The sequence below is a fragment of the Silurus meridionalis genome, chromosome 17 (genome assembly GCF_014805685.1).
Source record: "Silurus meridionalis isolate SWU-2019-XX chromosome 17, ASM1480568v1, whole genome shotgun sequence".
NCBI classification, from domain to species: Eukaryota; Metazoa; Chordata; class Actinopteri; order Siluriformes; family Siluridae; genus Silurus; species Silurus meridionalis.
In genome coordinates this window covers 15,351,836-15,364,543 of record NC_060900.1, presented here as the reverse complement: position 1 = coordinate 15,364,543, position 12,708 = coordinate 15,351,836, and the positions used below count along the sequence as shown (strand labels likewise).

At 37.8% G+C, this 12,708-nt stretch overlaps 1 protein-coding gene across 4 annotated transcripts in view; it reads left to right on the top strand.

Moving 5' to 3' along the window:
• slc20a2 (solute carrier family 20 member 2) overlaps nt 1-11,703 on the top strand; it is a 28,094-nt gene extending 16,391 nt beyond the window's left edge. For 2 of the 4 annotated variants that reach the window (XM_046871060.1, XM_046871062.1), the window contains exons 3-11: nt 292-432; nt 1,622-1,707; nt 2,064-2,160; nt 2,497-2,616; nt 3,678-3,887; nt 4,436-5,036; nt 5,622-5,807; nt 8,018-8,102; nt 10,805-11,703. In XM_046871060.1, the coding sequence (XP_046727016.1) occupies nt 292-432; nt 1,622-1,707; nt 2,064-2,160; nt 2,497-2,616; nt 3,678-3,887; nt 4,436-5,036; nt 5,622-5,807; nt 8,018-8,102; nt 10,805-10,969 (1,691 nt within the window). In that variant the 3' untranslated portion in view covers nt 10,970-11,703. Of the gene's footprint in view, nt 1-291; nt 433-1,621; nt 1,708-2,063; nt 2,161-2,496; nt 2,617-3,677; nt 3,888-4,435; nt 5,037-5,621; nt 5,808-8,017; nt 8,103-8,745; nt 8,831-10,804 lie in introns of all 4 variants that reach the window. The other 2 variants (XM_046871061.1, XM_046871064.1) reach the window with 2 other exon arrangements.
• Nucleotides 11,704-12,708: the final 1,005 nt, after the last annotated feature.

The following is a 12,708-nucleotide window of genomic DNA, read 5'->3' as shown; positions in this document are numbered from 1 at the left end:
TGTTTGAGGGCTGACTGATACTCCGTTCATATGCCAAGTTCCTGAATGGGGTCTTTATTTTCTCAGAAAATGCAGTCTAACAGATCCAGGAATTAAAGTGTTAGAAGGGAATGTGTTAAGGACTACACAGCTTGATTCTTTCTTGTTTGTTTTCCTTACTAAGTTTCTTCTTTCAGTGTTTAAACATTTGTAATAGTGTCTGTATGGGGTATAACCTGAGAAACAAGAGGGAAAGCATGCGACTGAGAGGCTCCCTGCTTGAGTTTCATGTATCACTTTTTTTTTTCTCAGGGTCTGCGGTTTGGCAACTCATTGCCTCATTCCTCAAGTTGCCCATTTCTGGTACCCATTGTATAGTGGGATCTACTATTGGCTTTTCCATGATAGCCATCGGCACCAAAGGAGTGCAGTGGATGCAGCTGGTCAAAATTGGTATGTTTCAAACTGACCAACTAGAAAATTAAATAAAAACATTAACCACTATATACTGGTCATTTTCGCATAAATAAAGCTGCAACAACAAATCGATGATAATCGATAATGAAATTTGTTGTCAACGTTAACGATTAGTTGGCCTGCTCAAGTTACGGCTTAGCGTGACTGTATGATAACGCACAAAAAATGAACTGTACTTTATGTAAAGTTTATGTAATTTACGTTATGTAAAGCGGGGCTTGTGTGGTATGAAAGTACCACTGTTATGCATAAGCACACGAAAAGAAAACACACTGTAACGAAAGGCGAAACATCAGCTCGGTAAACAGGTTGCGCAATCAGCTCGCTCGCAACATAGTGATGGATTCAATTAAACCGGTGCGAACAAACACTACATCTAATAGCAGCAGAAAAATAATCAGATTTTAAGTCACTTGTGGTTTTCATTAAATGCTTATGCATCTGTACACCAATGTAGTATTATTATTATTATTATTATTATTATAGGCCTGTTCGCTTGCTGCGTTTAATAGCATTTGTCTACTACAACAGTAACTTATCTGTTTTTAAACGTGATTTACTCCGGCATATATTATTATACAAAATTTTGCATTAATAATATATTCTAGATGCTTACATCTTCACAAATAAACAAAATGTCTATTTTTTTTAAACAAATTTTCAAAGCAATGTTGTCTTATATTTTATATAGATTTGTTTTAAGCATGGTTGTCAACTTGCCATCTGCAAAATACAATATAAATGTTGATTTACACGAATTGCTCCACCTTCCATACTCAAATGCTGTTTTTATTTTTTTTAATTATGTTTTGGTTTTTTTCACAGAAAGAAACAACCCAGCATGATTGAATTTGTTCAAGAGAAATCCCCCATGCACTCCCAAACAAGCAGCCACTATAAGCTTTAAAATGTCTAAATGGGAGATAGTTTATATTAATATGTGGCTTTTGCATTTTTTTAAGTACACTTTTATACATAAATACCCTGAATTAGGGGTTTATTTAATAATAATTATAATAAGCAAACATAAATATTTAATATAACTTTTTAAAAATCCGATTAATTGATAGATTGATAGATAGATAAAAATATAATAATTAGGTGCAGCCCTAAGCATATTCATTTCTTGCTATGTAATAACTAAAATCAATTCTGTCTGCTACAGTTGCCTCCTGGTTCATCTCTCCTCTGCTGTCAGGCCTCATGTCTGGCCTACTCTTCTATATTATCAGATTTCTCATTCTTAATAAAGTAAGTTTGAAGTCACAAATTCTCAGAAGGTTTTCTATGCTGTAGATGCCTGTCTACATATTTTCTATGTATTGCATTTTTATGTTTGTAACATAATTGTTTGTAGCCAAATACTTTAGTCAGACTGTATAAGCATGTTTGAGCAACAGATAGTTGGACAGTGTACTTTTCTAATATTGCAACATTCTCATAGTTTGCATTTTTCCAGACATACCCTTGTTTAGAAAAAAACAAACAACTAAAGGCCTGTTGACCTTTTCAGTGAAATGCAATTAGAAAATCTACATTAGAGCTGTAAATTCATGTTTTCTCATTATTTTATTGTAACTGCTGATCACTGTTGTGCCTTGTTGTAGGATGATCCTGTTCCAAATGGCCTCCGTGCTTTGCCCCTCTTTTATGCCTCAACTATCGGCATCAACACATTCTCCATCATGTATACAGGAGCTCCCTGTGAGTCATCGCTTACTTAAAGGGACAGCAAATTAAATAAACTTGCTTCATCACCTTCAGTGCAAACGGCTGCTGACATTGTATTTAACATTGTAATACAGTTATAAGGATGAGCACTCTTTTTTTCTTTTTTTTTTATTTTTTATTATATAATCACACAAGTGCTTGGTTTTTGTTTGCAGATGTGCTTCAGTTTTTATTTTTTATAATCTTAAAAAAGAGGACAAAGGAGTTTATTGAAAGGCCATCTGTTTAACCCAAGGCGATTATGTTAAACTGCCAGGTGTACACTCTGTTCCCTGTCGTTTTGAACTGTGTGTCTCTGTACCCCTGCAGTGTTGGGCCTGGAGTTGCTCCCAGTATGGGCCATCGCCCTCATCACCCTGGCTGGATCTCTGGTGTGTGCTGTTGTGGTCTGGATCTTTGTCTGCCCCTGGATGAAAAGGAAAATAGCAAGTAGGTTCACATGCTAATATAGTGATTTAAAAGCTCCCCACAATGTTTGGCTCCCTTTCCAAATGGTGGTTTAGTTTCATTATCCACAGATTTATTGCTGACTGAATTTGCAAAGTCAAGTGTGTTTATGCTTTACAGCAGTTTGGCTTTTATGAATGTGTTATCAACAATCTAGCGTTTTCCAAACCACAGAACATTAGCTCAGTAGTGAGGAGGGTAGAATAAGTAGGAGATGAGGTAGGATTTGTCTAGGGACTTACTTCAAGATGTAAAATGATGAATTTGGTGGTTGGCACACAATATATGCATGTATGTATAAAGTGTGTCTGTGTGTGTGTGTGTGTGTGTGTTGGGGGATGATGTAAATCTCCACACACAGACATGACTGTGAAGTTTAAGATACAATAGGTATTTAAAGCAAAAATTACAGTTGTCCAGTATAAAAAAATAAATACATGGACCAAGCTCTTAATAGGAACTCATTGTTAAGTAATGAACAGAACCTGGTGGTTACCATCTGTTGCACCGCCGGGAAGCTGCACAGTGGAGTGTCCTTTTCACTGCTGTGGCTTGCAGCTTTATGTTGTTGCTTAACCTGTTTCAAAATGATGACTATCAAAATAAACTCTGCAGCTGTTTATTTGGCCATTTCGGTGTTTTCCGAGTTTAAAAATCGCATTCATGCCTTATGGTAAATTGATCATGCAAATGCTGTACTCTGGATGCAGCTTTGAATTGAGAGGGATTAATATTTCACTACATTCAGTACTCTTTCAAAGCATAGCTTTCATTTCAGCATCTACAATAACATTTTGAATTATGAATTTTAAGCAACATATAGCCATCCTTTTTTTAATGAAGTTTAAAAGGCATTTCATGATTATGTAAATGAAAGAAACACAAAGAAAACGGTTTTTTTAATACCTTATTTAGAAGCCTTTATAATAAGCCCAATAAACATTATGGATTTACTTTGTATAAATTGTCCTCGCTCGGTCAAATTATGCATACTGGAGTGTTGATTCTAAAGTAATCGCTGTCCTCCTTTTGTCTCTGATCAGGTAAGCTGAAAAAAGAACACGTTCTCTCGCGCATCTCTGATGAGAGTCTCGATAAGATTCCTGAGGAAGAAGAGGAGGCGCCGGTGTTTAAAGAGCTTCCAGGGGCAAAGGGTAATGATGACTCTGAACTGCCCTTGACTGGAGAATCCACAGGAGAGTTAAATAGCCTGGCCAATGGTGGCACCGTCCTTCCTAACGGACGGATGTATGGTGAGTTTATGGCCAATCTAGTTGTTTCTAATGGTTAATTGAGTTGCTTAGCCATTTGGCTTTGGCTCTTTGTTTGTGGAATTTTTGTTTTATTTAGGTTTTAGTTTGGAAAAGTTTTCAAGGGAATCCATTTATTGTAACAGAGATAATATTCAACACACTTTAAATAGATTTTAATATGCATTTTAAATCGCTTGTACAGACAGATGACAAATTTAAAGAAACAAAAACAACAAAGATTCTGCATAAAATGAATTGGTGTTTTGATGTATCCGACAGAACTACATTCAGTCCAAAATCTCCCATGTGTATTTGTTCTGAGTACTTACAAATTTCTCGTAATTGTGTTAATTAAAATTGTAATTGTACTTATGGTCAGGTTGTTTTATGTGACAATTTTGTACAGTCCCATGTGAAATCATTTGCAGTGCTAAAGTGCTGTGGTGGTGGCATTATTATTATTATTATTATTATTATTATTATAAAACCAAATCCTCTAAAATAAGTTATATTGCTTGTCTTTCAAACTGCTCATCATATCCCACCAGGTCGCACTCACTCCATGACAAACGGTTGTTTGAAGTCGCCCGTGTCCAACGGAAGCTTTGGTTTCGATGGCCATATGCGCAGCGATGGCCAGGTGTACCACACTGTGCACAAGGACTCTGGTCTCTACAAGGATCTGTTACACAAGATCCACGTGGGCCGGTTGGAGGAAGAGCGGCCCGACATCACCCACAGAGTCCTGCGTCGCAACAACAGCTACACATGCTACACAGCGGCCATCTGTGGCATGGCCGTACAGCCCCTACTCCGCTCAGAGTCGAGCGCTGCAACACCACCTGAGGACAGCGAGAAGCTGGTGGGTGAAAGTGTCTCCTATTCTAAGAAGCGCGTCCGTTACGACAGCTACTCTAGCTACTGCAACGCCGTGGCCGAGGCTGAAATCGAGGCAGAGGAAGGGGGTGTGGATGTAAAACTGGGATCTGACAAGCTTGAGTCAATGCAAGGTGAAGGAGGGATACTTGAGGACTGTGTTGATGAGGACAAAGAAGAGAAGGACAAGCCCCAGGTGTTTCTGCTCTTTCATTTCCTGCAGATCCTCACTGCCTGCTTTGGGTCTTTTGCACATGGTGGCAACGATGTCAGGTAGGCTTCTTGTCATAAGGGTAACCCTAGTGTCTCTTTTTATTGTAAATTATAGTTAATAGAAATGACTATGCTACTAAAATAGTACGTTTTCTTACAAATGCTTGACTGATGGATGCAGAAATTGCTGTATTACAGATTATATAATTATCCTTTCTGTAAGAAATAATGTATTATGAAAATTTATGGTCTAGATACTTGGGAAGCAAAATATTATTTGGGTTACTTCCTGACAAATCACTGATTATATGTATAAAATTAATGCATACTTTGTAAGTAAACAATCTTATGTTAAATAAAGTAAACATCAGTTTTACTCATTAATAATGACAAATTCATTCATTTTCAGTAACTAGTTTATCCTGATCTGGGTTTGTGGTAAATCAGGAGCTTATCCCAGAAATATTTTGCGTGAGGCAGGAATACACACTGGATTCTGGAAGTCCTTGATGAAACATGATTGAACACAATTGTGTATATACTATTAGCTCTTTCTGGGTAGGGCTAATAGTATATACACAATTGTGTCCATGTTTAATGTTAAATTATAATGTTTAAATTGCTTTTTTTTCCCTTTTCTGGCAGTAATGCCATTGGCCCACTGGTGGCACTGTGGATGATCTATGAGCAGGGGGGTGTAATGCAGGACGCAGCCACTCCTGTGTGGCTGCTCTTATACGGTGGCCTGGGTATCTGCACTGGCCTGTGGGTGTGGGGACGGCGTGTAATCCAGACCATGGGCAAGGACCTCACGCCCATCACGCCTTCCAGGTGAGAGCATACTCCTCTTTTCTGCATGACTGAGCTGGTGCATGAGAGAAAACTTTTCTTTTACTTGTGTGTGTGTGTGTGTGTGTGTGTGTGTGTGTGTGTGTGTGTGTGTGTGTGTGTGTGTGTGTGTGTGTGTGTGTATATGTGTATATATATATAATATATATATATATATAAATAACACAATAGTATATATAAATGACACAATAGTTTGACCCATTATGTGCATGATTTCTTCTCCTTTTTTTTTTTTTCTTTTCTTTTTTTTCTTCACTGTGCTGAGCTTATGTAGAAATTCTTTATGTAGAAAATGTTGTTTTTGTAAACGCAAACTGCCCTGATTGTTCCAGGTCACTTACAGAAGCGGCATTTTTTTGCAGTCGTTAGGACCCAAAGACATTGACATGCCAACTGGGTCATGGCTGTTTGTCCCATTTTAAAATATAAGTAGATTAGAACAGTAAAGTTTCAGCTTTGTTGCTCACACATTTGGTTACATGCAGCTGTGAAACGAGATCAACATTTAAAGATGGAATGGTTGAGTAAGGACAACAATTATCACTATTTGTTCCCTCCTCTCCAAACTGCCCACATCTGCTAAATTTAGCATTACACTTGAACACCAGAACCTTTATGACCTTGTGCTCTTATGGTGACAGGAGAAACAAGTCAAAACAAAGCACACTGACTAACAGCAGCCACTTGTTTATAACTAAAGCACAATACAATAAAAATGAGCTGATTTTATGTACGGTTCATATGTGGGACAATTTACTTTACTCGGGTATCTAAATGTCCATATTAGTTGTTTTAATAGTGCTACTGATTTTTAAGGTGAAGACAAAATAAAATCACCAAGTGTTTGAATTTTATTCGATTAGTACTGATCATTACCATAACCATCTAAAAATAAAGCGAATGTCCGATACCACTAATCAACGTAGGAGTCGGTTAAGCAGCTTAATGTTTATAGTGAACAACTTGTCAATTACATAGCCAGTAAATATAGTTTTAAAGATATCATTAAACTGCAAGTATTCTTCAGTGAGGCATGAGTTGACCATTCAGGATGCACAATCGACACTGACTACTTGGTGCCAATACTCAGTATTCACTTATTCACATAATAATTAGATCTCAAATCATGCTATAGAGTTAAACGATGGAGAAAAGTGTCTTGTCTGCTGGCCAATATGGCATCAGAACAGGAAATAACCTCTGCCAGTGTATGTGGAATAGACCGCTGGCTTTATAGACACTACATTAAAATTGTGCAATCATGTATTTGACTCTGTTTGATTATACATGATATGGAAACTTGCATTTGTATTTGTAGAGACTGCTGACTCCTGAGCCACAAGTTTATTACAATAAGGGCGAGGTGAGAGGGCATGCCTGGGGAATTGCATCAGTTGGCCATGGCAGCTATTCTCTCCTGGTCCAGTTCTCCAAAATGTAACCTGTTGAATAAAGCCTTTGTGCTGGAGTTTTTAGCAAAGAATTGACTGGAAAATAATGAGCTTCATGGAAGCCAGAAATAGAGCTCCAAAATGGTTAAAATGTCCTACTGTAAATTAGAGCAGTGTTGATGTCACTTAAAGATGTATCTGCACTCACTTTGCACACCAGCTTCCAAGATCATTTTTTAAAATTAAAATCAGCATAGACTTTACTGTCATCATTAAAGCCTGTAACTGTAGTGTATATATAATAGATATCTGTGGACCAAAAACACAGTATTAGAGCTAAAGTTTTTCAACTGGCTCTAATTTGGCGTTCTTTTCCTCGGATACATCTCCACTTTGTGGTTCAGCGTAGGCACAAAGCAGCAGGAAACCAAAAGAAATGCATTTTAAATGTGGCAAAAAAATTTTAATACCACCATCTGTGTTTGTATTTGTGAGTGTGTGCATGTGCGTGTGAGTCAGAGTTAGATTTAATTAAAAAAAGACCCACATCTCTCATCTTGACACACGCGTATCGTGGCAATACACCCATTCATATATACAAATACACAAGCGAAACATCTCATCGTTTTGCCTCTCTCCAGATATGCATATTTTCTGTCCTTAGTTTTGCATGAACTAAAACAATAGTGTCTTTCTGAACGCATGAACGCCTGGACGCCTGGACTGTGCATGCATTGGTGTACTGGTATTCAATATAGGTATTATTTGTATAAAAATGATCTTTTGTTGCCCTTCTCGCAGTGGATTCACTATTGAGCTGGCTTCAGCGGTCACTGTTGTGCTGGCGTCCAATATTGGACTCCCTGTCAGTACCACGCACTGCAAGGTAAACACTGGCTCAGGTGATGGCTGAAAAAAAAGCAGTGTCTGCATGCTTTCCGAGGGCTACAGAGCTGCTGCACAATCTACGAATCAGGCTGCATTCGGTGATTGTGATGGGCCCTAAAAGAGTTAAACTTCAAGGATCATATACAACATGAATAGAGTGATTTTCTTTGTGGAATTATGGAAATGTAACATGTTTTCCTAAGGCTTTTTATGACCCGTGGGCACATGCCCAACAATCGGTTTCTCTGATCTTTATTCAGGCGCCTTTGTCCCAATCCTGGCACCATGTGCCTGGAAATTGTTTACGATAACGAACCAGCTATCTCAATTGCACACAAATGTCAATTAAACAGATTCACGTTCCACATAATTGAATGCAGCCACTCAGCAGGGGTTATGCAGTGCTCTCAGACTCTCTGGAAAAGAGGACAAAAGCTCCTCACTCTCCTCTAAACCAAAGACTCCACTCCTCCAGGGTCAAAGAGAACTTGGTGTCCCCCCCTCCCTCCCCTGTCTCTTTGGCAAGTTGCTCTGTTTTTTGTGGTGTCTGTATGCTTGGGTCATGCAGTGTCTTGCTCTATTCTGTCTTTCATTTATCTCTGCCTGTTTTCTGTTTCCTTCTGTCTTTTGTGTATTCACAGTGGATTTTGCATTGAAGTAATGAGTGCTCTAACAGTGCTTGTTGCTTCCAATGTGGGCGTTCCCATAAGCTCCACCCACTGCAAGGTACCGAAGCTGTTGTAGGGAAGCTTTGGTAGAGTTCAGCTTCTCATTAGAGTAATCGCAGAAGCACTAATCATGCCTTGCTGATGATCATGTTAAATCATAGTTTTTATAGAGATTAATCATTCCCCTTGCTGTAAATTCATAGCATTTTACACTAAAAGCCATGAGCCTACCCATTTATCTGCTTTGAGTATTACTACATTCCTTTAATTAGAATATCAGACTTGGCATTTAATATTTCTAGACTATTAACCATCATGACTCAGATTAAAAAAAATAAAAAATTCATATCTGAATTTATGGAAAAATACTAACACTAAGTAGTCAAATATAAAGGTTTTCTGGGGGCTTCTGAGCAGTTCTGCATTATTGGATAAGCTGCTACACATTTGGAATGTGGTTTCAAAGGGGTTTTAGGCATAAAAAGGCATTTAGAACAAAATGTTTCTTGCAGTCTCTTCCATGTTCCTTTACAATATTATGAACCATCATGATATTGGCAGGTCTGAATGCAGGCGCCGCACACAGATGCTTTACTGTTTGTGGAAACTTGAACAAAATGGCATGACCTTTCATGAACGAATGGCATGCACAGTTCATGACCACTTGAAGCCCCCAGAATGACAGTGTGACTGCGCTAGTGGTGATAAATAGCTACTGATTTATCAACCATTTAATACATAAGGAATAAAACAAGATGGGATGCGTTGTTCTAGGAGACTAGTTCATGGTGGAGTGGGGTGATGGTGCCTGGAGAGGATTATCTGTTAATAACAGCATGTCCCAAAGTGTTCTATTTCTCTAATAGCATGGTAACCTGCCAACAGTTACATTTTCTAATTTATTTATGAATGACAGGTCATATTTTTAGCCACTTATAGATAAGTTTAATGTTTGAGTCTCTCCAAGATGAGCAAGACTTTAAAGCTAATTATAATGCTAATTATCATCCATCGTTTATTTTTTATTTTAATTTCTAAATTCCTAAAACAAAATACAGTTTGTACTGTTTCCTTACACCAGATCAGAGATTATATATTTTCCTGGTAAATAATAATAATAATAATAATAATAATAATAATAATAAAAAGCTGGTTTACCAATAGACTGCATTATGTAGGTAGTCTGCTATACATATTGCTGTGAATGAGTTGTTGCTATACAAACAATAGGATGTTACAATATTTGCTTTAACCCATAATAATTATTAAAAAAATTTACACCTGTCGGAGATGCTGTTTTAGAATTAACGCACGTTGTCTAATCAGAGTCCAAAAATCAACAGTGCGTTCGTATAAAGAGGAAGTAACAAAACATATTGTACTGTTAGGAGCCCGAGAGTCACATTTCCATAACATTGTGTGCCAGTGGCTTTGTATCAATGATTAAGCCACTAAACCAGTAGTGTGCTTGTGTTTAATTTAAAAACCATAAATCAGGACATCGGCTGCACCATATACTGGCGCTAGTTAAACTCTTTCAAGATGAAAGTCCTGGCTGTTGTTGACTCTCTGTTGTTTGACTTAAATCTAGATTTAGTCCCCTCATCTCCCCCACCTACACTGCCTGGCAGCTTAGGTTACACTGACCGTATAAGAACAGGCAGATCGCTTCCTCGACTAGCGGCTCAGAAGCCTGCCAGGAACCGGACACCTTCAGCATGTATGGAGATGTTCCTGGGTCAGAGGAGAGGAAGAAAAAGAAGAGCTACGAAATGTATCTCTTGCTAGGTTTCTAGATGAAAGTATAAATGAACATGGTGGCACACAATAAAGGCAGTCTCATAGCAGTCTCATGTTTCATAGCAGTAACACAAGTTGTATATTCCCCTGACCCACTGACCACAACTGACCCAATTCTGCCATTTTTCAAATATATATTCTGCAAAAAATGTTTTATGCTTGTGACTTATGTTCTGTGCTGCCACTGATTTTGTGTGTGTGTGTGTGTGTACGTGTATATGCTCACACACAGGTGGGTTCAGTGGTCGCTGTTGGCTGGTTGCGCTCAAAGAAGGCAGTAGATTGGCGTCTCTTCCGGAATATTTTCCTGGCTTGGTTCGTCACTGTTCCTGTAGCAGGCCTGTTCAGTGCTGCCGTCATGGCCCTGTTCGTCTACGGCATCCTGCCTTTCGTATGAGGGCGAGGACCAGAGATGGGGAAACTTACTCAAGGTGATTGGAAAGGCGACAAAGTTTTATCTGACCAGGAGATGGTAAGAAGAAAGGACTGAAAGTTAATGCCGATGGAAATAGATAGGCTTCCTAGGATGCATCTAGAATCTTCTGATTAACTGTCCTTCGTTATCTCTACAAATGTATCTTTTTTTTTTTTTTTTTTTATCCTCCCCCCTCCCTGTTTTAGCTGTTGTTACTGAACACTGTAGATCTCAAATTTCATCCATAAAGACAGAGAAGCATTAACACACACGCACCAAAAAAAAAAAAAGTTTCTCTCATAAGTGATCATGCCACTAAAATTAGCTAATGGTTATGGGTGCAAATACATGAGCAGATCTCACGGCAGCACATATAAACTCTGTATACACACACACACACAAACACGTGCATGCATTTTTAATCATCAGACAATGTACTGATGCATGACAAAAAAGAGTTGCGACGCACCATAGAGCACAGTTGAGATCATTCAGAAAGCACAAAGCTTCAGTGTCCTACTTCATTAAATGGCTATATGAGGTTTTATTCAATCAGAAATTATACACGGTTCAATTATAAGAGCTGCAGTATACTATTGTCCACTCAATGTTAAAACAGAGGTCATACAAGTTCTACACTGCAATAACTGCTGTATCTCTTGGAACTTTGACATGGGGTCCTTTTTTAAATAAAAAAAAAGTGTAAATATCATGTACTTCATCGAACCTGCCGTTTTTTTTTTTAAATGAAACTTAAAATTTTGAAGACTATGAAATATAATACAAAGATAAATCTGATATATGATTGTCATTGTTTGGTAAAAAAATCTGTCCTATTTATTCTGAATATTTTTCACACAAGTTTATTTGAAGCACTATAAAGTAAACAAACGTTTAACAATGCGCGCTAACCTTTCTTCTGTAAATATTTTCTGCGATAGACTTCAGATAAGCTCTGTATTTTACTCTCTAGGCATCATAGAACCAGAATATGTCACATTTCTAACAAACCGAGCGCTGCAGCTCCTCAGCACGCTTTCAATAAACCGTTTATCTAAACCGGATTCGAATTTGAGTTAAGAATCAATCCCAATAATTAAAAACGATTTGCAGTAATTGCGATAATTTATCATGAACTACTCTCCTGATAATTTATCCCATTTCCTAATCAGTAGAATAGGAGAGACACAATAGGAGAGGCTACATATTTAAAAAATACATTTAGGAACTTTAGGTATTTTAAAAGACCTATCTGAAAGATGATGTATTCATATTTTTTGCACTGATTTAAAGGCTATTGGGGGAGAGATTTTTTTGGCCCTATGCACCAAGAGGTCTAAGCAATACAGCAGGTGTCTCAATCATTCTTATAATATCTTCACCAAAGATTAACTCTGATGTCATGTATTCCCAGTTAGGCTTAAAATGCATTTGATCATTTTGTCTTTAGTCTCTCATTTCATTTATTTGAACAGCCAAACATAAAGTATCTGTGGACAGTATTTATATGAACTGTAATGCCAACAGAACCCAACAACAAATGCCAAGATAATGCCTAAATGTGCGCACATAGCCAAATTCTACTTTACCAGTATAGTGCATTTTACCAGCCCATACGCAAAACGTACACACACACGGATATACCCACCAGCATTTGCACATACTATTTGGGAATGGCCATGTTAGAAATCCAGATAAGATCACCTACTAGAGAGATACTC